The sequence below is a fragment of the Tubulanus polymorphus genome, chromosome 3, assembly GCF_964204645.1.
Source record: "Tubulanus polymorphus chromosome 3, tnTubPoly1.2, whole genome shotgun sequence".
NCBI classification, from domain to species: Eukaryota; Metazoa; Nemertea; class Palaeonemertea; order Tubulaniformes; family Tubulanidae; genus Tubulanus; species Tubulanus polymorphus.
Genome location: NC_134027.1, coordinates 5893348 through 5918698, shown reverse-complemented (window position 1 = coordinate 5918698; position 25351 = coordinate 5893348). Strand labels below are relative to the sequence as shown.

Below are 25351 nucleotides of genomic sequence, written 5' to 3'. Positions count from 1 at the left end.
TCACAGTCACTGAAAGGATTTTTTTCATCTTTAATGAGCTGATTATCTAGATAGAGTGTAATTGGTATCGTTATTGAAGGCGGAAACAACTGCAGACGAACCGATGTCGCGTGTAACACCAGTCGGTGTCGAAACCTCGAAATACATGTTTTTTTTGCGTCAGACTCGTGTTCCTACCCACATAAACGTAGTTTTTTCGAAGCTCGTATTTTCTTGTTTCGATGAGGTTCGGGGTGGGAAATGAAAAGTTTGTTATTCTAAACGTCTTGTAGTTACGTACAAGCAGCACTACGTGTAGCCGACATACTGTTTCGATTCGAAGGTTTTAGATATTTTCAGATTCTCTATCTGGACGCGTTTTTCAACTTTCGAAGTACGTACCTCTGCACTTTGTATCCGATGAATGAATGTTGCAGAAGTAATTTTCCTAAAGAACAATTAGTTTAACTTATCATTTCCGGTTGATTGGGTGACAGTATTATGGGACAAATTGTGCTCTCATGATCTCACTATTTCATTGGCACTTTATTTAAAAAAAAACGGAAAGACCTAGAATCCCGAGACATCCGTGACGTCATATCAAGCCATTAACCACGATTGTGCGATAACACTCGCCATTAGCACCCCGGGATCGAATTGCTACGCAAATTTTCATATCGAAAAGACATCTGCAGTCAGTCATCAGAAGCTGAAGTGATGAATCGGCTGTCACACGCCGCCGCGCTGCAATTGAACCCCGCGCGCTCTTGTTGTCATAGTAGACTAAGATTTGTATTCTTTGTTCTTCACGCGATGCGAAGGATAAGACGCGCGATAATTCGATTTGAAGACGTCGCCACAGAAGCGACCTGACGCGACGGCTATAGAAGTGTACGTCATTACTGAAGCTGTTCACGAAGAAGAGCGATACCCAGATGCGTTTCGTTCGTGACAAATATTTCTTTTCTGAAAATGAACTTTTGGTGCCGAGCAACATAATACAGAAAAAAAAAAACAATACTTAATCGACGAACAATACTTAATCTGTGACGCCTTCATTAAAAGCGACCACGTTATCTTTCTACATGGATTATAAATATGAGAATGGGGTAGGGGAGCTCGGTAGGAAAACGCTGGTGTAAAACGAAGCAAATAATGATTTATATGTTTAATTTTTGAAGAGGTTATTTACTAGGTCCTACAGAACGTAACTCTCTTGTGAGACTGAGAGTGCTTAAAGAGTAATATCATGTTTTCATCATCACTCGATCCTGGAAACAAATATGGCGGATGTCTTGAAGTGTCACGGCCTTGTACGCTGATATTACATGTGGTTAAAGACACTCAAAAGATATACAAACTCTAGATTATTGGAACCCCCACCAATTATGTTGTGATTGAGAAGAACGGTTTTTGCGCACGAATATATTTCGATGTCGATTAATCCAACTTCAATATCTTGTCAGATAGAGTTGTTCCCAAAAGGATGGATAGATACTTCATTGGAACATGAAGGGTTATAAATAGACACTAAACAAACGTCGTATTTTATTAACTTTTTATGACGACACTAATACTGGTTTATTTTCGGTGATTTTTTCCGCTAGACCACAAACGATGCCGCGTTTAAACGAGGAATGTGTCCAATCTTGCGTTGATTATTCGTGCGTGACAGAACTAATGGTTTGTGCACGTGGCAGAGAATTTGTTGACACGAAGCTATATCGAGCTCGTTGAATTTGCATTGCCATTGTTTAGGATACGTTTTGTTTATCTATCTGTAATTTTGTTATAAGGATTGGATTGGGGATGTGCTGTTCTTTATTTATGATTCGCATGATAAACACGATGACTTTTTTGTGAGCATTGATTGCTCGTAGGTTGAGAGATGATTGCTCGCAGGTACTTGGTCTACTGGTTAGTGCGCTAACCCTTGATTTCTATGAACATGCTTTTGTGATCGGCCCCGAGTTATACCTCGATCCCATTGGTCGTGCTCCTAGTTTCACTATGTCGTTACGCTGCTGGAGGGATATTCTTGGGTATAACATTAGGTTAATCTTTGAGACGATATCAAAGTAGCAATATTCATCGAAGACAGTATCGTTATGGTAAAATCCAGAAAATATAGATATAGATAATGCTCTGAAACAAAGAATATGCGCGATAAATTGATTAACGATGACAATGATGTAACAGGCGGTAGAAATATTGAACTCATCGCGAGAAATGTTTATCTAACTTCCTCTTTTTGTCTGAATCTCAATGCAAAGATCCGGCCCGGGAATAATGTTTTGATTGGATACGAGGCGGGTAAATGAGTCGCTTATATGCCGTTCATCGATTCCCAAATAGACCTTTCAATCAACTTCAATGAATATTTTAACGCCGTAAATGCTTTCCGAGCGCAGTACGACGAACAGTTTTTATCACTGCCAAATTTGCGGCGGTAATTGGGAGAATGTGGTGAGCTACGACAAATACGGACGTAAGCCAGAGTACTTTGCGGTGGTACGAGAGAAAGCCATATGGTAAATGTACAGTACGTTTCAGATGCCATCGTTTCACATTATTGGAATTACCTCTTTTTCGAGGCCGTTTGGTTCAGATATGGTATACAGTACAGTATTACCATATATATATACAATATATTATATCTTTCTACGAATTTTCCTCTTTCAGACGGATCAGAATGGAAAAATAATCCAGATGTACATGTTTCAAGAAATGAGAAATGAATGTTTGACATTCACGAATTCATTACCTTACGATGTTAATGTACCGATTGATTTTTCCATCGTGATAATTTTTTACTCAGAACCTGTAAGGTATATGTGTCTGAACACGGAGAAAAATAAATAATATATATGATAGAAATTCGTCTCTCTAAATAGTAAAGGTTTCGACCTCATGCGTGATGTCATTATTATATTGCCCACTAGAGTGTAACTTGCCGTACGTAATCTTTAGAAGTTGTACTCAAGATGAAAACCCAAATGTACTCCATTTCTACATAGGGGGTTAAAGAAGAAAAAACTACGCAATATGGTAGCTATTAGTTCTGAATAACGCACCACACGGTACCTTTTGAGTTTCTTCTGTTTGGTACATCGGCCTGGTGGCGCAATGTGGGAATCAATGTCGCGTAGCCGGGTTTTTGGTATCCGGTAGTTCACTGCGGAAATTAGCACGATCTGATTGATAGTCATGAGAATTGCACTGAAAACATGCTCTAACTGACCAAAATAAACCCATTGCTGTACACCATGTGTGTACATTTCTATTGTTCGCGTCAGGAAAAAATCTTCGCTGTAACACAAGCGACCGATATGAAATTAGTTTTTTTGTGTGCTGTTTTAAACAGAATTTCAACAGTTTGTTGAATGAGTGAATAATTCGCATATACATCAAATGTGGTTATATCGCATAAAAAGAATTTCTAAGACCGAGAACTTGGTTTTAAAAGAATTTCCAACTGTTCAACTAAGCAGAAACTAAAGAGCTTAGCTCCCAACCGAAAACTCTCTTCGTATTCATCGTATCGTCGTTTTTTTCAGCGTCATTTTTGTGGAGTGCCTCGTGAAAACATCCTAACTAAATGGATACCATTTGTTATTAATGGTTTTAGCCTAGTTTTACCCTCAGTCACGATACAATGACCAGTTAGCGCCAACCGCGCCGAAAGAAGCCGTGCGCGAGAATTCGGTTTGACAGCATTCAATTCTCCGTGAAAGGACTTGTCACAAGAGATCTGGACGCTTGTTACAGATCACAAGACATTCTGCTATCTTCTTGCGATATTCAATTTTCGATATACAATTACTTTATGTTGCCAGCTGATGTATCTGGCAAAAATAAATTGAAACGCACCATGTTTTTGGCCGAACGACAAATAAGATGAATATCTTGCCCCAAGGTATACATGTTCCTTTGGCTAGTGAATTTCGGCTAGCTTAGAATACCTACATTTGTATCCGGTTCGCTCACCAGCATGGCTTGGCAGAGCCGATGATTGAAATATTTCATTGGATTACACTAGAAGCTGTTTCAAAAGAATGAATTCAATTTTTTTTCTCATTTGTGTTAATGTATGGGTTATTAAACACATGCAGCATTTTGATTGATTCATGAACGAAATTAGATTCGTAATGTAAATATGTTAACAGATGACGCACTTCCAAAACCTTTTTTATGATCCCATTTGTGTTCTTTGTTTTTATGAAACCGGTGACGTTCCCATCAATTAAACTTGGCACTATCAAACCCGTAAAATTGTGTGCGCATCCATTTACGGTTGCCTAATACACTTCAAGGAACGTAAATTTCTTAGTTCTATACTAACAGGGTAGTAAATTGGAGTGGAAGAAAAGATTAGTTGTAGTTGATCCCTGCCGTTTAGTAAATCGACCAAACTGCCACTAGCGGATATGGAACTCATTAATGCTTCATGGTTTTAGTATCATTAGCTTCTACGTTTCATTTTGTCAGACGTTACGCAACCACAACATTGGAATGATAAAAACAGCGTGAATGGAGATACAACAAATGAGTAAGAAACAAAAAAACTGAACCTTAAGTCACTGAAACTATAAAACTTCCAAAAGCTTTGGCGTGGAGTAATTATCATGAATTACTCCAAGGTTAAAGCAAGTACTGTTTTATGATGTAATGTGTTAGAAACTATACGGGGATCAAATTTTACAAGTATGCATGAGGAATTCTTACGTAGAATATCGAGGCAATGCGTAGCCTTTGATTGGCATCGTTTCAATCCAAGTCATCCTGCGTGTATCCGCCTTAAAAACTCATCAATTCGGGTAATATTTTATTGATCATCTCATATTTGAGCTGGCATTTGATGCGATACTTCTAAATCACTTCACTGAAATATCCACGTTTGACCTCCATCTATCTAAAGTATCCGACGGCCAGGCGTTTGATCAAATAGATTTACAGCAAGGGATAACGAGACCATTCCTGTCACGACAGCAAATCAAATAGAATGGCGTGAAACTTTTAGAAAAAAATTATAATGAAATAATCCGAAGAACGTAGGCCTAATCAATGGTATCTACACGCGCTACCAACCATGTCACCATCTTTGGAATATGATTAACTTCTTCAAGGCGTTCGTTCCGTTATTTACATGACCTCATCTGGATTAAGACGAAGCACTTTCATTATATCAGTAATACCCAATTTCAGGGAACGAATATATTTCAACCGCGTTAGTAATTTATAACGATAAGCGCTTGACAAAGTCTTCTTGAAAATCAAGCTGTATACAAGAACGTAGAAGAATATATATAATCATTTTATATGCGCATCCACGATGCGAAGGAAACATGCTGGATTAGCGAGTGTCCAGTACTCACTTCCATTGTGACTTCGTTCGCAGATCATCTGTCTTACGATTTGGCACTCCTTACATCCACCAGACATATAACATAAGCGAGGACAAAAGTTGCATGCTTGTATTTTTTATTTCGCTGACGTAAAATACTTTTCCATCAGAACGATCACCGGCTATCACTGGTTGGACGATAGATGGGCCTACGAGCAATCATCTCATCGTCGAGATGATTGCTCGTAAGATGGACCAACCCATGGCATACGTCATACGCACGTACCATACTAACATTCTAAGCATTACTTTTTTCAGATTTAACATGGCGTTTGAGTCAATTCGAGCTGAAGCCGACTACTTTTTCTTAGAATGGACGACATGAAAACATGGTAATCATGCCTACCGATATTTACACCGAAGAAAGGCAGATCGGATTTAACGACTCGTATGACATCACAACGCCACCTGAACCAATAACACTGCAGTTCTCGATCCCAGTCACTATCGTAATTTGCATATTATGCGGAGTAATGGTGATTGTAACCGTTTTAGGTAATCTTCTAGTTATCGTAGCATTTGCGGTGGATTACGGAATCAGACGTTTCAGCAACTTCTTAATATTGAATCTGGCAATTACGGATTTTGTAGTGGGATTCATAAACGTACCGCTTTATGTGCCGTATTTGTTGACGGGTAAATGGCCTTTTGGAAGAGGTCTATGCCTTTTTTGGTTGGTAAGCGATTACGCCACGCCGGCCGCCTCATCCTGGAATATACTGATGATCAGTTTGGATCGTTATTGGAGCGTATCACAAGCCATCGCTTACAAACATAAACAAACGACTAGGCTTGTTCTTATTCTCATGATAGTTCCTTGGGTCGTCGGGGTTTTAGTATACGCGCCGGCGATAATATTTTGGGACATGTGGACCGGTAAAAGCCAGGTACCAATCGACGAATGCTTCGTCGAATTTCATAACCATACGCCATATTTGCTGTTCGGTGCTATCGTCGAGTTTATTATTCCGTTCTTGTTAGTGTCAATGGCAAATGTGTGTATATACGCGCATATACGACGACGGACGCGGTCACGCAGCAAGGCTAGCAAAGCGAGTAAAAATCTGCTAAAAACGGAAACTACGTCGATCGGAACAAACTCTTCATTTTCGAACGGTTGTACTTACGATACGAGCATATCTGTGATGACGGGAGTTGGTAGCAGCTCGCCGAGCCCGTGCCGACCACCGACACGAAATAATCGCCGGTTGACTAAAGACAAGAAAACTGCGAAAGCAATCGCCATCATCATTGTCGTGTTTGGTGCTTGTTGGGCCCCGTACCAGATCATGGCACTAATTCGGTCTATTTGTTCGACGTGTTTGAACGAAGTAGCGTTTGAAATCGCTTTCTGGTTGCTGTGGTTCAATTCGATGATTAATCCTATTCTGTATCCGTTCACGCACATCAAATTTCGACAAGCGTTCCAAAAAATTCTATGCCGCCAGAAATACCGACGCAAAAACGCCCGCGTCCATGTCGTGCACGCCACGTCAAGTGGAAACGGATGTTGAAAAAGTGAAAGTTCAATTTGATCATTTCCGACAATCACTTTCAATCCATTTCATTAAGAAACTGAAATCGGTTTTCCAACTCATGTATTGGTATGAAGCCAATCTCAACTACATCATACGTATATTTCTCATCTCAAGCAAGTGCTTACTTGAGATTTTATACGTAATGACAATTAACGCGTTTGAATTCAACGGCCTTATTTCACCCAAGGTGACGTGTAAGCCTCGTGTCCACAACAGGCGATCTTTGAAATTGTTTCATCAATTACATCCCTGAACAAAGAGACCACGAACAGTGCATAATGCAGAACTGAAAAAGATGTTCCATAAAGAATGACATGTGCATGTAATGTCAAACATTCCACAAATCACAGGATTCAATGTAAATCAATTTTTGTCGGCTTCGACCATATTTGCTTTTTCCTCCAGTAAGAGTTTCTTAACGTGGATCAGTTCATAATCATGGAATATGAGCCGTGTAATAGCCTAGCGTGCGCACAAAACACAATTAACGAATACGGGGTTTTTACTTGTTTTTGACTGCGTGCGATACCTTACGAAACTTAGCTCACCTTGGCGAAACAGTCACAAAACAAGCAAAAAGTTACGCACATATATCGGGGTGAATGCGGACTTATTCGTGATTCTTTAAGCTGGGCGTAGGTCGACTCGTGTCTGCTGGTGGTCGCAAATGGGTGACTAAAGTGTTGACTGCCACGCGATCGCTAGCGACAGTGTGCAACTGGTCCTTGTCAGTCCTAGGAGCAGCATGTCGGTTGCGACTGGGAGAGACCGCGCTGTGTCACCACAGGAATGACGTGCGTCACTGGTATTCGTGTAGGTCGACCTGCACCCAGCTTTAGAATCAATGGGAGAACTAAACATCGAAATGCATTTTCAGGTTTCTTCTTGATGTGTGCGCTAGGCTTAAGATGTAATTACTTTGATGGATTGCACATCTGGAAATCAACAACTATACGAGAATGAGTCATCGCTCATAATTTGATTTTGTGTGGTCAATATTATGTGATATGTAAATATCAAAGTAAAAAACCGAGTGAATGATTCGTGAATTCGATTTGTCTTTCTCCGCCCACAGTCATTGCCAGCAACTTTTCGATCGGGCATTTTAATAAAAACTGAATGATAAGGTATTTACTCTCTCGTCTCACGCCCGCTCTCTCTCTCTCTCTCCTTCTCATGTTCGTAATTGTGAGAAATAATTCGTGTGTTAATCACCAAGGGTCAGATCTAATGGTCTGAACATGTATGTAAGACGTGTTGTTCTATGATAATAAAGAATTTTCTATTGTCCAACATACCATGGCATTTCTCGCTATATTGTTTTTCGGTCTTCTCCTAATCTAACTGATTAGATACATGAAAAATAATTCGGAGGTTCAATATTTGATATGGTAATATTCGTTTAGTCGTTTGTATGGATGTATTGCAAATGGATTATAGATACAGTTACCGAGGAAATCGACCGTTTCTGCTACGTTTACGTTCATTCAAACATTGTCTATCCATTTTACAATCTTGCTAGAAAACATATTTTCATTAGATTCAAACAAGTAACAAATTACCAAGCATATCATCGACCCCATGAGTGCATTCAATCAAATTTTATCGAACTGACGATGATAACTTAGGTATTGCCAAGTAATACCACAAAACAACAACTTTTAAACCTTAAGATTAGGACCAGTCAATCTCGAGTACATACTTCTAGCATCTATGTAATCGCTTATTACTGATTTGATGTGGACTGGTTTCTTTTGGAGACTTTTGAAGTTCATATAGGTATGCACGAACATGTGATTCGAGTAGGCTGACATGGGAATCGGTAGATTTGTAAAATTCTGTCTATGCAAATTTGCACACAGCTTGCTTCTTTGGGAATTTAGGTTTTTATGAGTGCACATCCTTTTAAACGTCAGTAGATTATTAATTGAAAACGTAGGTACAAAGTTGTGATGCGACGGGATGTATACGGCGTCACATATCGGCACTGGGTTTGATGTTATTTCCTGGTAACGCTTTAAAACGTCGTTCAACATGAAAGAGCCAGTTTTCCATAATATGTTTACAGCTCTGCTGCGGTTACGATAGTTAGGAAGCTCGCGCACAACACGCTCGAAAAAAGGATGACCGGGTGACGACATCATAATCGCGTTCAACGGAAACGCCTTCGTGTTGAAATGTAACGTAGAGTGCACTTCGTGGTCCTCGGGAATAAGTACACTGTGAGACTGGGCAAGATTATCCCAGGGTCTGAGCGCGATCACATCGAGATCGGCATATATCCCGCCGAATTCATACAATATGAAATATCGTATCGCGTCTGCCCTGTGAATGTTTCGCGTATAATTGAGATACATTGCACTATGTTTCGGAAATCGTTTGCGCATAAATTCTTCGGATGCTTTGTCCGTCCAAAACCAATATTCCCAGTCAGGGTGATGCTTTCTCCACGATTTTACGTACTCGATTAGGCGTCCAGGAATGTGGTCATCTTTCCACGTTTGGTGTATACGTTTTGGGACCTATTATGTAACGAAAGTACAAATCATGAAACCTAAAGTAAAAACTTTAAAAACGACACGATTACAATTCAAACAATTTAGAATTATGAAATATGTGTGTTGGTCGTTTTGTAATTTTCTCTCGTCTTTACAGTTCTAGTATAAAGCATCAGAAAAACAATCTTTCGTATAATCCACGCCGTGGTCCATATTTACCTGTCTACATCTAGCCCACTTTGATAAGTCCATCGTTTCGACGGTAAGTCCCATGTCATTTTTATAGACAAGTTTAGGTATCATAAAAGGAGGTTTTAACGCGTGCTCTTTTTCATTCTCTCTGGTGATCGGATTATTTCCTCTACGGTTTAACCACCGGTGAAACGACACAGTTATCATACACAACACCATCAGCAGGAGAAAACGTTTCCTATTCACATACAATGATAGTAGTACCATCTTATAACACTGAAAATGAATTCGAAAAACAAAACACAGTGAATTAAGCGACGTTTGTTACGCCATATCGTATCAAACGTGGTGGAAAAAAAACCAGAAAAATCTAGTCGGGTAGTTTTCTCAAAGTGAAATTCCCTTGAAAGAGAATCTGGAATCACGATGAATTTTGTTAGATTAGTTTTCACCAAGTTTATATGTGTGACGTAAACACTAGACTCCTTTAATAAACCACTTACGCGATATAAAACTTCCTACAATGTTGACCATTAGGTGAATACACATACACAGTCATATCACGGCAGCCTTATGTACGTCAGTGCTGTGACGGTTCGGGCACGTACTGCTCAAATTCCCCCGTTGAGTTTGCCTTTTGTTGAGCTTTTTACTTTGAATCGTCACGCGCATTGCACATTCACATTTACAATGGTCAGTGCGGTCTCAGCTCCGCCGCGGTGCGGATGGGAAGCCTCGACAGCCCTAGTCAGGGTCGCCAATGAAACCGGCCACACTCCCACCACCCCCTAACCATAATTTCTAACTACAAATAAACCACAATAAAAAAGCCCAAAGATAATCCCGACCTCACAAATAAAACCCCATGACCTAAAAAGCCGACTGTAAAGGGAAAAAAAAGCTGGGTGGAATTGACGAAGGGGCTCTGCCGTGGAGTGTCGAAAAGAAAATAGGCCTAAACTTTGAAAGCCTGGCAGAGTAATTGCCGTTCGCAAAGATATTTAAGCCCGTAGTAAGTGGTCAGATCCGGACCGTAAGGTGCTGTCCCTTGCTATATCATTAGCGGTAAACATTTGAACTGATCCGGATAACTTGAACTTGAACTTATATTTATTGCGCCGTGTATAACATTTATACATAGGATAAGACATGCAATAAATTTACAGGACAAAACATTGAAGAATGACATTTAATATAGAGTACATAGTACGTGTAGCATAAAAACAAAAGCTTATACAAGAAATAATTAATAAAGTGAACAATCGAGAAAAGCGCCCTCAGTCTCAAAGCTGAGGAATTACTACGAAACGGAGTCGAGTCTTAGCTTAACCCAATTTATTAACCAAGTCGCACACAATTGTAGAGATTTCTGGATCGTTGTTATTTGCAAGACATCAGAAAAGCGAACTTATCAGTGTGAGACAGGGTCCTGAAATCGGTAAAAGTATCCAAATACGTGTTAATATCAGACCTGGCACTGTCGGAGTATGTGAAGTCGATCAGAAAATGCAGTTCATCGTCAACAGATTGATCTGAGCAAAATTGACAGATCCTACCGGGAACCGGTATCGGAGGTTTGTGATGTCATCCAGTTTCACTACGGAGATGGTGGGACCCAAGGCGTAATTTGGAGAAATCGCGGCGATTTGTGAAGTTGTTGGCAAACATAATTTTCTATAATTATACGTAATCAGTCCTACTGTGGCATGTTATCGTCAACCGCGACGCATTGGGGGCAGCACTTAACGGTTAAGTTAGCGCGCACAGTGATAATCCTACTATGGCATGCGAGTAGGCCTTATGCATTAATTCCTTTCGCTTTCGTAAAAAAATATTATTTCACTTAAGATTTATTATTCCTGCGATGTCAGAGCTAAGTGATGATGAAACTATTTTAAATGAGTTTGAAACCACTTTTCGTTTCTGTTGTGTTTCTCCATCTATAGATGTCGCCACCTGACGGTCAGGAATCAATCATGATAAAAATCTAAGATGTTTTTCGAAATTATCGTTTGTTTAGGCTGTTTTATTCTCGTGTTAGCTCTATTGGGGCTTTTATCGCCTCTTCTGGGGCCCAAGCAGTTGAATCTACTCGGCTCGCATGTCCTGGTATGTTTTTAGTTGTACAGATGGATATTAAAACAATGATTTGCGTTGATGTTTTTAAATACAATTCAATTCAAATGAAATCTAATTCTTAAAATAGCAGGCCTAGGCCTACGTACTTTAGGCTATTCGTCAGTGAAATTTTAATGGCTGTGTTTGGTATATTTTCATAGATTACAGGCGGTTCCAGTGGAATTGGAAAAGCGATTGCCATAGAAACTGTAAAACGTGGAGCATGTGTCACAATATTTGCTCGCAAAATGGTAATATTTACTAAATGTCTAAGGTGCCTCAAGTAGAAAAGAATTTGCCAATTTTTCTTTTTTGACATGCCATTCTTCGAAGTTGCCATGATTTTGTTCGCGTTGATAGCCTTTTATATCCCTCCTCGGTCCCATGCATAGCCACTGCCCTTTACTTCTTCAGTTGAGATCGTGTGTAACTAGCGGCAGTGTGCTGACACTTTTTCAAATAAATTACTAAACCTTGGAAATTACATCATTTGTAGGACTTGCTGCTGGCAGCTAAAAAAGAAGTTGAACAACATATTTCAGATTCGTCAAAGCAGGTAATAGGCAGACTTAATTTCAAAAGATACATGTTGTAACAAGGTTTTATTAAACCTATTCCATCTTTTTTCTAAACCGACATTTACTTTTACTCATTCTTAGAAATGTTGTGCAAATAGACTTTGGGTTTTTTCTCAAGTGTAGCGGAAATTCCTGTTAAATAGTTTAAAATGTTGTCGTTAATGTATAGTTTGTTTTTCCGCTACGGAGCCCTCCTCATTTTTTTTAAATGGAATGTTTTTGGGCGATAATTAGCTCGCCCCTTTCATTTCACATTCTGTGCACCTCATTTTCTCTGCATATAGTAGTATAATTAATTTCAGCTTTTAATAATCAAAACTTTAGGTTGATCACTTTTCGCTCTCACCTTATTCTACTATGTAAGATCCCGATTTACTATTTGTACAGTCGTCTAAACTTTTAAACTCGGAGCTTTTGCTCGGCGGCCATGTTTTTGTGCTGTGTGACGTCATCCTCCATGCACGGTGACGTCACACTGCGCGGAATCTATAAAAATGGGTCAGCGCGCGCAAACGTCACTCTCGTCTCGACCCACATTGATTTGAGGTAAACAATAACACGCGCTCTCCTGGCCTGGGGCAACCCAGGTCAGGCCGGGCTCTGACGTTAGTCAACTCGACGATATGTACCTATTTTTAATCCATCGGGAATAGTCAACCTGGCGGCTTTTTCCTTTTACCTTTTTACTTTTATGCCATGGCATGAGCATTATTTTGGGTCTTCGTGGGCCTAAATTTAGCGACCATTGAGTCATTAATCGTGGATTTTTGCAAGGAAGGAGAGATCCTTGCACTAGCCCTTTTATAGATTATAAATAATTTATAACTAAGATAGATTATGATTTATTTTGAAACAATTTATTTAACCTTTTTTTTTATTTGAATGAGGTGTACAATTCAATTATTGTGATAAAAACTTCACGTGCAATATGTAAATATGTATATAAATTATACAGTAGTTATCCGTTTCTGAAATAATAATTTTCTATATTATTCAATACAAGACTTATCACTGTCGTGGGGGGTGGCTTCTGGACGAAGTAGGATCCACTTTCTTGAGGCCAGGTTTATAAATCTTATTCTTAATGAAGTGGCGAGTGTCGGGGTGTCTTTAGACACATAGATGGGGGCAAGATACTACGCCAGGAGGAGGAGATCGTGCAGGGAGGCACTCGATATGATGTTACACCTCGAGGACCTGAGGAAAAGATGCGCCGGAGCTCGGGTGACTGTGAGGTTCCGACATCGAGTCAAGGGCCCTGACTCGATAGACCTCATGGCGGACACCTGTCCTGTCTGGTCCGTGTAATTGGGTCAATAGCTAAGACTTACCTCTGACACTCGCTTCCTTCTCTCCTATTCCTTTTTTACGAACTATAAACTTTTTGTCTCTGAAGCTGTCCATCCCTTCGGCGGAAACTTTCTGAGGATTTCCCCTTTGTAGTTCCACTCCCCGGGACTACAGGACCAAGGCGGACCCTGTAGCCACGCTTATTGAGGAGACCTGAAGATCACGACACCTATCGGTCGCTACCAGAGGATGACACTAAATCGCGGACGCGTACCGGCTACAAATTGGTGGCAGCGGTGGGATGGATTGCTTTCAGAGACTTTTTTTTTTTAAATTCACTATTTTTTTTTGGTTCTCTTACCCTTCCCATGACAGTGATTACCATATATAATAACACTTAAACATTAGGCGCATTAGTTAGTTATACTAAAATACATACAAATTGCGTGACGCGTGAAATGACTCTAGTTTCTCTTATCTAATACGATAGGTTTTCGTATAGTCCGGAAATACTATTAACGCAATTATGAGTCGTCGTGAAACTCGAGGGATGTCTCGAAGTGTGACGCGGAGTCGTAGCTCCGAGAGTTTGGTCCTAGGAGACAGAGCTTTGTTGCCTGCTGAGCTCGTAAACCGAAGTTCTGGAGACTATCCTGATGCCGGGGCCGCTAGACCCGCTGATGCTCCAGTCGTTGATGAGTTTCCTCGACCTGTTGAAGTGAACAGGTCTCGATCTTCCCACACTGATGTTTCGGGTCAAGTGTCCCGTATTTTGACCTGCAAAATAAAACCTGAGTGTTACAATGGTGATGAACCGTGGAATGATTACTTTTTAACGTTCGAGACAGTGTCTCGTCTGAATGGATGGGACTCGCCAACTAAAGCTGATATGCTGTTTTCTCATCTACGTGGTGCTGCCAGACAATTAGCTTGCAATCTGATGGGAGATAAAATAACTAATTATTTTCAATTATGTGCAGCTCTGGAGAGTAGATTCGGACCAAGCCATAGAGCAGAAATTCATCTTGCAGAATTACGATCTCGTCGACGTAAACGAGGCGAGTCGCTGAGGGAACTTGGTCAGACGATCATTTCTATGGGAAGATTAGCCTATCCGGACTTGACCCCAAAACAGAGGGAACGCCTCTGTCGGAACCATTTTATCGAGGCCCTTCCAGAAGTCGAGACTCGGGTTCTGATGTATCAGAAGGATACATGCTCATATGATGCACTGGTAAATTATGCGCTCGAATTAGAGAGCATACACGCGATGGAAAATAATCGACACCATGAGAACGTCAGGTCGCAAATAAACGCGGTCACCTCCACGCCTGTCGCGAACTCTGATGATTCCAGGGCTATCCAACAACTGACGGATGCTGTTACCCGGTTGGCCGCTGACGTCCGGGCTATTAAAACGCAGAACCCAACCTCTGCAGAAAATCGAAGATGTTTTAACTGCGACCAACAGGGCCACATCCGAGTCAATTGTCCCCACCTCGGAGGTCGAAGACAAGCTCCCAATAGACCATGGGAACAATCCAAGTCGAGTTACACAAAGAAGCAGGGAAACTAGATACCGTTACTCCTGAGAGGGAAGGGGTAACACCCGGACAGACACATCCTCACCTACCTATCGAATTTAATCAGCCAGGAAAGATCAAGGTTCTTTCATATGAGAATGCTTTACCTGAATCTATACATCTGTCTGCAAGAATTCTCGGCCGTGACACGAAGTATTTAGTAGATACGGGCGCACACTTCACAGTGTGGAGTAAGAAATTATTTTCTGAAATCAGCGAAAAGAAGAAACTCACCTTGAGGGACACAAAGTATAATTTATATACTGCTGATAATAGCTCCCTGGATGTCGCAGGGACAGCTAGAGTTCCGTTGGGTCTCTTTTCTTCTAACATAATGTGGGACGTGATAGTCGCTGACATCACAGATGATGCTATTCTAGGAATGGATTTTCTTGTCGCATATGACTGCCATATCCACCCGGGTACCGGCACTGTGACATGCCGGGGGAATCAAGCTTTTTCTAATCCGACGGGCCATCTCGAACAGAACTCTACCTACGTTCGTAACTATGAGAAATTAGTCTTACCTCCGAATTCTGAAGTTGTGGTATCGGGTCATGTAAAGACGGCGTTACCACCTGGACAATGGGGTTTAATAGAATCTAGCAACAACTGGAGGCTAGGGCCAGAAGTACTCGTCGCTAAAGAGGTCGTTAATATAAATAGTAGTCATATTCCTGTTCGTATGGTGAACCTTAGCTCGCATCCGAAGATCATTCATAAAGGGACACCCTTAGGGGTAATCGGACAAATTTCTAAAATATATACTGAAACTAGTACATCGAAAACGTCGAATTCAAACGACCAATTACCTGAATTTCTACAAGATTTGTACCACCGGAGTTGCGAAGGTCTGTCCACTGATGAATGTCACGATGTGAAACAACTACTATCTGAATTTTCGGACGTTTTCGCCTCCTCTAATTTAGATCTTGGAGAGGCCTCAGAGACTTCACACGTCATCGACGTAGGTAACGCTGTTCCGACAAAACAACGCTTTCGGCGGTTGCCCCTAGCAACACAAGAAGAAGTCAATAAGTTAGTCGATGACATGCTGAAAGCACGCGTGATTGAAGAATCTGATAGTCCGTGGTGCAGCAGTATTGTCGTGGTTCGTAAGCCGGATAACACTATTCGACTGTGTTTAGATTATCGTGATGTTAATGCTGTAACCAAGGCAGATAGTTATCCTTTACCTATTATCAACGACACTATCAGATCACTGGCTGACGTGAAGTACCTCAGCACCCTTGATCTAGCATCGGGGTACTGGCAGGTGAAGGTACACGAAAACTCTAAGGAAAAGACAGCTTTTGTTGTGGGCGGGAAAGGCCTATACCAATTCCGTAAGATGCCCATGGGCTTGAAGAATAGTGGTGCCACGTTTCAAAGGCTAATGGAAAAGGTATTCAGAAGTCTTATCCCAGAAATTGCTCTGGTTTACCTGGACGACGTTATTGTTCATGCTGGTAGTTTCCTTGGGATGATGACCAACCTACGTACTGTCTTCAAGTGTCTGCGACAGGCTGGCCTAAAACTAAAACCTAAGAAATGTGAGCTGTTTAGAACGTCAGTCAATTTTCTTGGACACCATATCTCCGCTGATGGTATATCATGTTCAGAAAGCAAAATCGAAATAATCCAGAATTGGCCCACTCCTAAAAACGTCACAGAGACTCGATCTTTCCTTGGTTTAGCATCATACTATCGGTCGTTTTGCCAAGGGTTCGCTGAAACTGCAAAACCTCTTCATCGGCTGACGGAAAAGGGGAGGGAATTCAGATGGGATGTCCAATGCGAAGAAGCTTTCCGTGAGCTGAAGTCAATTTTGACTCACTCACCAGTTCTGGCTTTTCCCGATCCAAGGTTACCGTTTATCCTGGACACTGATGCGTCAGCATTCGCAATTGGAGGTGTCGTCAGTCAAGTTCAAGAGGGCAAGGAGAGAATTATCGCCTGTGCTAGCCGTTGTTTAACGAAAGCCGAGAGGAATTATTGCGTGACCCGCAGGGAGCTTTTAGCTGTCGTCGCCTTTGTAAAACAGTTCAAATATTACCTTGCCGACAAGAAATTCACAATCCGGACTGACCATTCATCCTTGAGGTGGCTGATGTCGTTTAAAGAACCAGAAGGCCAAGTAGCTCGCTGGATATCTCTACTGAGTGCATACCAGTTCGACATCGTACACCGACCGGGTCGAAGCCATGGTAACGCTGATGCTCTATCGCGCATGCCCTGTCGTCAGTGCGAGAGGATTGAAGGAATCTGTTCTGAAAAACAAACACCAATATCTGTGAGGAAACGAGCAGTTAAGAAAATGACAATTCACAACGACAAGCCGTATTCCTACAGCGAGTTCTTACCGTCGTCAGAGTGGTCACTCGAGAATATGAAACTAGAACAGGGGAAAGAAAGAGACTTGAAATGGGTCCTTGCTCACATCCGAGATGATGAACGCCCCGGATGGCATCAAGTTTCCTCACAAGGTGTTGCCTGCAAATTTTATTGGACCCACTGGAATGATCTGAAAATGATTGAGGGGCTCTTACACATTATAAAGAGAAGAGAAGGTTACCCGGACTCAACTCTATTAATCTTACCTGAAAAGTTTAGGAAGCAAGTCCTCGACCATATTCATTCATCTGCAGTCGGGGGTCACTTTGGTGTCAAAAAGACCCTCTTTTTAGTTCACGATCGTTTTTTTTGGCACGGTATCGGTGATGACGTAAAGTGTTTCTGTAGAGGGTGTGATAAGTGCGCTTCAAAGAAGTCCTCCAGTAGATTAAAAGCACCCATGAACAACTATCTGGTAGGCCAACCTATGGAGAGAGTATCGATGGATATATTGGGTCCATTACCTGAAACATATGATGGAAACATCTATATATTAGTTATTGGTGACTATTTTACGAAGTGGATCGAAGCATACGCAATTCCGAACCAAGAAGCAGTAACTTGCGCCCGGATACTCGTAGACGAGTTTATTACTCGATTTGGCGTCCCCAGAATCATACATTCGGACCAAGGTCGAAACTTCCAGTCCAAATTGATGGCGGAAGTGTGTGAACTCCTTCAAATCCATAAAACCAGAAGTACCGCATTTCGACCCCAATCGAATGGAATGATCGAACGTAATAACCGAACATTGTTAATGTGTCTGTCTTTTAAGGTTGAAGAAAACCAGATGGACTGGGACCAACACTTACCATACGTCACCATGGCGTACAGGGCGACGATACACGATGCAACTGGGTTTAGCCCAAACCGATTGATGTTGGGTCGCGAAATTGACCTACCCATTGACGTTATCACAGGTGGTCCTCGCTGCGAAATTCCAGTCATCAGCAGTCAATACGTTATTGAAATGAAGCACCGGTTATCAGAGTCTTTTCACGAGGTCCGCATACAAACTCATAAGCGAGCTGAAAGAAACAAAACACAATACAATGTCAAATCTAAACCACACACATTTGCGATAGATTCTAGAGTCTGGCTGTATACCCCTTCCACAATGCCGGGTAGAACGAAAAAGCTATCATGCTTATGGTCTGGGCCATGTACCATACTTGAGAATTTTAACGATGTAATTTTTCGTGTCAGGCTTCCCTCCGGGAAGGAGAAATGCGTCCATAGTGACCGATTAAAAGAGTATCTCGTAACTAATGATGTCTTTTCTCGAGGCAACGATGTTTCACCTAGCGACGATCCAAATCTCAACTGTCAACCGTACCAAACGAGAACTGGGCGTCCTATTCGCCCACCCAAACGCATGGGTTGGGACTGAGACTGTTGTTCTAATCTCTGGCCTGTTTTCTTTCCTTTCAGTTGAAGTCATGAAGACTAACGCAATGAAAGAGAACCGACGACCCGCAAATTGGTACTGCAAGTATTGCAAGCGAAAATTTTCTGCCAATTACAACAAGAAGAGACATCTCGAGTTTTATTGTGCACCGTACAAATCTCGGGCTGGTTCGTCTCCATTTATATTTAAGAGGTTCTATAGATGTATGACGCGCGGTGAAGGAGCGGAAGACCGGGAAGAGGTGAAAGCTCACATAGAAACCAAACACTATAAGATTTTCAAAGACAATGGATCGAAATACCTAGGCTTAATCAAGCTGCTCGAAGAATCGGAGTCGAAACCGGTATTAAAAAGCGCGGTCTCGAAAATAAATACAGACCCCGCACCCGCGGCCGTAAAATCGACAACGAAAGATGAAGAAAATTTTGCAGACATGCCGATACTAACCTTGGATGACATGGACATCGAATTTGCCAAATTGTTCGATGACCTCGACGATGTCATTCCGGAACCTGCCGATTCTGTTCCAATTACGAAACCGTCCGTGAACGAAGACCATGTATCAAGAACTGTATTGATAAGTAAGAGGAAACCCGTCGAACCGGTAGCCATTAATAATCAAATTCCGATTCCGTCCGATTCCGCATCTTCCGTTTCTACAGATATGCCCACCGCAAACGACGCGTGGAAACTAATTCCTTTAGACAACTCAACAACAGCGCCCAGCGATCCGCGAGTTCCGATTCGTGTCATTCACCGGCATGAACTGTGGGGCGGCACTATTTCGATTGAGGGTCGACCCGGTGACCGATTTGACTGCAAATTTTGTACAATTCAAGAAGAGATGAAAGACCGTATGATCGAAAAACTTTGCGCCTAGTTCGTGATCGTAGAAGTCCTGCTGACTGTTAATGTAATATTGTTGATGTAACGTATTTTATGTGATAATGTATTTTCCTTTTTTTTATATGTAGTTTGGTCGCCTGTTCTGAATGGGGCATTCAGGGCTGGTGGGGGGCTGTGTAGCGGAAATTCCTGTTAAATAGTTTAAAATGTTGTCGTTAATGTATAGTTTGTTTTTCCGCTACGGAGCCCTCCTCATTTTTTTTAAATGGAATGTTTTTGGGCGATAATTAGCTCGCCCCTTTCATTTCACATTCTGTGCACCTCATTTTCTCTGCATATAGTAGTATAATTAATTTCAGCTTTTAATAATCAAAACTTTAGGTTGATCACTTTTCGCTCTCACCTTATTCTACTATGTAAGATCCCGATTTACTATTTGTACAGTCGTCTAAACTTTTAAACTCGGAGCTTTTGCTCGGCGGCCATGTTTTTGTGCTGTGTGACGTCATCCTCCATGCACGGTGACGTCACACTGCGCGGAATCTATAAAAATGGGTCAGCGCGCGCAAACGTCACTCTCGTCTCGACCCACATTGATTTGAGGTAAACAATAACACGCGCTCTCCTGGCCTGGGGCAACCCAGGTCAGGCCGGGCTCTGACGTTAGTCAACTCGACGATATGTACCTATTTTTAATCCATCGGGAATAGTCAACCTGGCGGCTTTTTCCTTTTACCTTTTTACTTTTATGCCATGGCATGAGCATTATTTTGGGTCTTCGTGGGCCTAAATTTAGCGACCATTGAGTCATTAATCGTGGATTTTTGCAAGGAAGGAGAGATCCTTGCACTAGCCCTTTTATAGATTATAAATAATTTATAACTAAGATAGATTATGATTTATTTTGAAACAATTTATTTAACCTTTTTTTTTATTTGAATGAGGTGTACAATTCAATTATTGTGATAAAAACTTCACGTGCAATATGTAAATATGTATATAAATTATACAGTAGTTATCCGTTTCTGAAATAATAATTTTCTATATTATTCAATACAAGACTTATCACTGTCGTGGGGGGTGGCTTCTGGACGAAGTAGGATCCACTTTCTTGAGGCCAGGTTTATAAATCTTATTCTTAATGAAGTGGCGAGTGTCGGGGTGTCTTTAGACACATAGATGGGGGCAAGATACTACGCCAGGAGGAGGAGATCGTGCAGGGAGGCACTCGATATGATGTTACACCTCGAGGACCTGAGGAAAAGATGCGCCGGAGCTCGGGTGACTGTGAGGTTCCGACATCGAGTCAAGGGCCCTGACTCGATAGACCTCATGGCGGACACCTGTCCTGTCTGGTCCGTGTAATTGGGTCAATAGCTAAGACTTACCTCTGACACTCGCTTCCTTCTCTCCTATTCCTTTTTTACGAACTATAAACTTTTTGTCTCTGAAGCTGTCCATCCCTTCGGCGGAAACTTTCTGAGGATTTCCCCTTTGTAGTTCCACTCCCCGGGACTACAGGACCAAGGCGGACCCTGTAGCCACGCTTATTGAGGAGACCTGAAGATCACGACACCTATCGGTCGCTACCAGAGGATGACACTAAATCGCGGACGCGTACCGGCTACACAAGTAATATATGCAACAAGCCTACATTTGATGCTGTTATTGCAATCCAACAGGGATAGTCTTGGGAAACCTAGATCTAAATAACTTAAAGCGAGAATGTTGTATGATGCGAACACTGTTGTATGTTGTAAAGCAAGTCTTCCTCTGTGAAAATGATCCTTGAAGCTCAATTCTGTTACAGAAAGTGTTGATATATTCTGTCGATGTAGCATCTGATTTTGAGTCTGTGGAAAAAGCTGTCAATCAGGTATGTATTGTACACTAGTTTCCTTTGGAATTTGTTTAAACGATAAAATACTATCACCATTTCAACTGTTGCTTTAATCTTAGGCTCAAGATAAGCTTGGTCCCGTTGATGCTTTGATAAATTCTGCCGGATTTTCAATCGCTGGTCGGTGTGAGGATCTGGAGCTTGAAGACATCAAGGTTTGTTGCATCTGAATTTCTAGAATATTTCCCTATTAAGCTTACAAATCCAACAAGTGAAATTAAACTGGATAAGGCCTGTTAGTTCAGAAATGTATTCTAAATTGGCAGTTTTATTGTAATGTATGGTATTTTTATGAATAATAGAGATTGATGTCGGTGAATTATTTTGGTTGCGTCCATTCCACGCGAGCAGTAATTAAAGTGATGAAAGAACGACATCATGGTCGTATTGTCTATGTATCCTCCCAAGCCGGTCAGGTCGGTCTGTTCGGTTTCTCGGCCTACTCGGCTTCAAAGTTTGCATTACGAGGTTTTGCCGAATCACTTCAGATGGAGGTATGTTATTAGACTGTATCTGTCTCCAATTTCTCAGTCACTTCCCTTCTTATTTATAGTTATGATCAGAGGCAGATTTAGGAAGTGACTGGGAGGCTTGTAGCCCTGCCTTCCCATTGAGGTGGCCCTTTTCATCTACACCGACATTGTTAAAAGCTATAAATTTTACACTCATCCTCTCGCAAATTATAATTTTCCTAGATCCGCCCCTGTTGAATGATAAAGGTTCTTTGATATTGTAAAAGATTTTTTCTCATTTGGAGCATTACTGGTAAACAGAATTGATTCTTCATTATAGCTGAAGCCTTATAATGTTCATATCACATTAGCATATCCGCCAGATACCGATACACCTGGTTTCGAAGAGGAGAATAAATGCAAGGTAGATCTATAGAGACCTGGATACGCTTTATATAGCATTGAAACTTGCGTTTTCTACTTTTATTTTTTGGTACTGTTTTTTTTTTCAGCCTAGAGAGACGAGGCTTATATCTGAGACTGCCGGTCTTTACCAACCCGACGAAGTGGCCAAATCTATCGTAAACAGTGCAGTGGTAAGCCTCTAGAAATTAATAATGTTGCTTTTCTGAAATCTCATTCAATTTCTCCGAGGGGATTTTTCACATTACGATACTCATCAAAACAAATAATTTGCTTGTGTTTAACATCTTGGTCTATCGTTGAATACAATGATTTTTTGTAGAATGGTCGGTTTACATGTGCAATTGGTTTAGATGGTTGGATGCTATCTAATGTTACAGCTGGTATGTCCCCGACCACAAATATCCTTGAAGCATTACAGCAGGTAATAGATGTATACCTAAAGCTTACTATACTTTCGAGCTATTCAAATTTGGAATGCTGAAAACCTTAAAGAAATGTGTGAAATTCTTGTATCTTAGATATTTACAATGGGGATATTTCGAGCCGTCGGTCTGATTTACATCGAAAGCTTCAACCGAATTGTCAGTAAATGCAAGCACGAAGATGACATCAAAGGAAAGTCAAAAAACGACTAAAAAACTAGTTAAATATACAATATATAATTGTATTTCATATTTCTGTACATTGCAAATGTACGGTTGTACATTTAATGCAAAAATGTCTACAGCAAAGTAGCAGATAGACATTAGTGTCTCAAACCAGTTTCAGGTTCATGATTTCAACCATATTGAGGCAATGCCTTGGAAAATCTTGGAAAAATAAATCAATTAATTGAATAATGTTTATCTGCTCCTCTTCGTAGGCATTATTTTGGAGTTAAATTGAATCTTTTTCTGCATTGAAGCATCGTTTAATTTATGACGCAGTTGCAAGTAAAACTAACAACTGCTTGTCTACTGTAGAGCTTTGCTATACCGCATGTATGTTAACTATTTATCAAAATGAAAGTACCCAGCAATGAAGTAGGCAACTAGCCTTCCAATCTTGAGGTCACTCATTCGTCGTAACGAAGGTCTACTGTACAAGAAAATTTATGCAAATCGTGTTCATTTTATTTCACAAATGGTACATATGTTTCTATCGCTGTGATCTGTGCTAGCTTGCTCACATAATTTTATGCCAAAATCTTGTATAGCAGATGGGTCTCCATTTGGCCTGAAATTTCTGAATGTGATGTTGTAGTTCATTTGATTAGAATTCACTTAGCTACACTTGGGGATTCGGTTCAGCTCTGATGCTAAACAAAACTGTAGGTTTAATACTTATGTTGCTTCGATTGAAATTCAATCAAATTGACAGATGTTCTTCCAAAAGAAATAGTGGTGTTTCAAGAAAAATGTATTATTTATGTACCGGCATTTTAGAGCTGTCATTAATTTCTATCGGAAGTAAGAGATAAAATATTTTTATAGCCAATTGATGCGTATATTTCTCGACAAATGTAGGATGGTTACTCGTTTAAAGATTTATTTATGAACAATACAGCGATAGATTATGCTTTAGACTCGCTTTATTTACAGAAATTCGGATTTGTGATATAACTCGACAGTGTTGTATCTGATAAAGCTGCCTATTATGTATGCATTTTCAATAGTCTGTTTTAATAATTGCGTACCGGGTTTTCGAAACAAAGAAATGTTCATTTTAGAACCTGGTTTACGCTTTTTTATCGACCCGAAATGACCACGCGTAATATGGTCACTGATAGTTCGTTTTGACCCGATTTTTCACGTCTAGGCGCGGGATGTATGACGGTCATATACGTACTGATGTTGATCGTTCCACTTTAATTTCGTATTTATTTTCGTATTCATTATTAGAAATTCCGGGTCCTATGTTATGATGATGACGGTTTAACGAACTGATGGCTCGCTTGACGTATGGGGTTAGATTGTTTGCTCCTGATGACCTGCGTGGTTTAATGAATGTAGTTTAATGATAACTATATGAAGACCACCTTGTTGCTTTTTCAGTGGTTCATTTATGTAATATTTATTTATGCTGTTATTGACTTAAGGTTCGTATTGATGAATGAATTAAGTATTTATCGCATTAAAATTTGCGTCAGTGTTAAAAGTTCGAGGCTGCATAAGCGGGACAATTCCCTCGATGATGGCATTTTTTGAAAAAATGAAATTTGTGTCCTGTTGCTCTTTGTTACTCATTGCGCTATTGCTCTGACGTGTTGTCTAAGTTTGAAATTCGTGATATAGATGTTTCTATGAAATCAATAAAATGCCGTGTGAAATTATTCGACGTAATCAAGTTTTTGTTCTTGTAATAATCTTTTTGCTTTTTTTATCACTGGCCACTCTGGGATAGTCCGAACCTATCTTCGAACTCTGAACCCGAGAAGACTTTTGGATTAGATACTGACCTTTATGTGTGACTTAAATCTGACTTGAAGAGTTGAACAGATGCAGTAAACCTCACCTAACTGGGCCTGGCACAATTGGCCCGATTTAAGGATGGGAAAATACGTAAGAATGTCGCAAAATCGATTTGGTTCTTGTCCGACTTAGTCATGTCCGAACAAGGTGAGGTGAATGAATGAATCAAGAGAGAATCTTTTGAAGAAGATTCTCAGAGTTGAGAAGCTGACCGGGAATTTGATAATATTCATTCAACTCGCGATTATACAGAATGCATGCGGAACTGGATTTGGAAATGTCCATTTAAAGTAGC

General features: G+C 40.7%; 2 protein-coding genes and 1 long non-coding RNA gene across 7 annotated transcripts; 2 read left to right on the top strand and 1 right to left on the bottom strand.

The window, feature by feature from the left end:
* Positions 1-6019: 6019 nt before the first annotated feature.
* LOC141902632 (histamine H3 receptor-like) lies at positions 6020-6899 on the top strand. The gene has a single exon (XM_074790455.1). It carries the CDS (start codon positions 6106-6108, stop codon positions 6895-6897), a length of 792 nt encoding a protein of 263 aa, XP_074646556.1. The 5' UTR covers positions 6020-6105; the 3' UTR covers positions 6898-6899.
* A 4669-nt stretch (positions 6900-11568) lies between these two features.
* On the top strand, positions 11569-24922 carry LOC141901307 (3-ketodihydrosphingosine reductase-like). Of its 2 annotated transcripts, XM_074788465.1 has the most exons (10): positions 11569-11720; positions 11891-11980; positions 12226-12285; positions 21639-21704; positions 21788-21883; positions 22031-22222; positions 22521-22604; positions 22693-22776; positions 22926-23027; positions 23125-24922. In XM_074788465.1, the coding sequence occupies exons 1-10, from the start codon at positions 11604-11606 to the stop codon at positions 23239-23241; spliced, it is 1008 nt and encodes a 335-aa protein (XP_074644566.1). In that variant the 5' UTR covers positions 11569-11603; the 3' UTR covers positions 23242-24922. The 2 variants fall into 2 exon arrangements, with proteins under 2 accessions (XP_074644566.1, XP_074644567.1); XM_074788466.1 differs by lacking the exons at positions 11569-11720; positions 11891-11980; positions 21639-21704; ... (4 more) ...; positions 22926-23027; positions 23125-24922 and adding an exon at positions 19006-20732 and having other exon boundaries at positions 12225-12285.
* On the bottom strand, positions 13180-21449 carry LOC141901308 (uncharacterized). 4 transcript variants are annotated; one of them, XR_012618827.1, is made up of 8 exons: positions 21217-21449; positions 18387-18602; positions 17781-18038; positions 17544-17704; positions 17237-17450; positions 16625-16724; positions 15993-16192; positions 13180-14374 (listed from the first exon to the last, which is right to left on the bottom strand). It is a non-coding gene; the product is annotated as an uncharacterized LOC141901308 (long non-coding RNA). The 4 variants fall into 4 exon arrangements; XR_012618824.1 differs by having other exon boundaries at positions 16625-16717; XR_012618825.1 differs by having other exon boundaries at positions 16625-16717; positions 17237-17445.
* Positions 24923-25351: the final 429 nt, after the last annotated feature.

Coding starts and splice junctions, on each gene's coding strand:
- LOC141901307 (XM_074788465.1), top strand. CDS start 11,604: ATGTTTTTCGAAATTATCGTTTGTTTAGGCTGTTTTATTCTCGTGTTA. Junction 11,721..11,890: donor TACTCGGCTCGCATGTCCTG/GTATGTTTTTAG, acceptor ATATTTTCATAG/ATTACAGGCGGTTCCAGTGG. Junction 22,777..22,925: donor CTATCGTAAACAGTGCAGTG/GTAAGCCTCTAG, acceptor GATTTTTTGTAG/AATGGTCGGTTTACATGTGC.
- LOC141902632 (XM_074790455.1), top strand. CDS start 6,106: ATGATCAGTTTGGATCGTTATTGGAGCGTATCACAAGCCATCGCTTAC.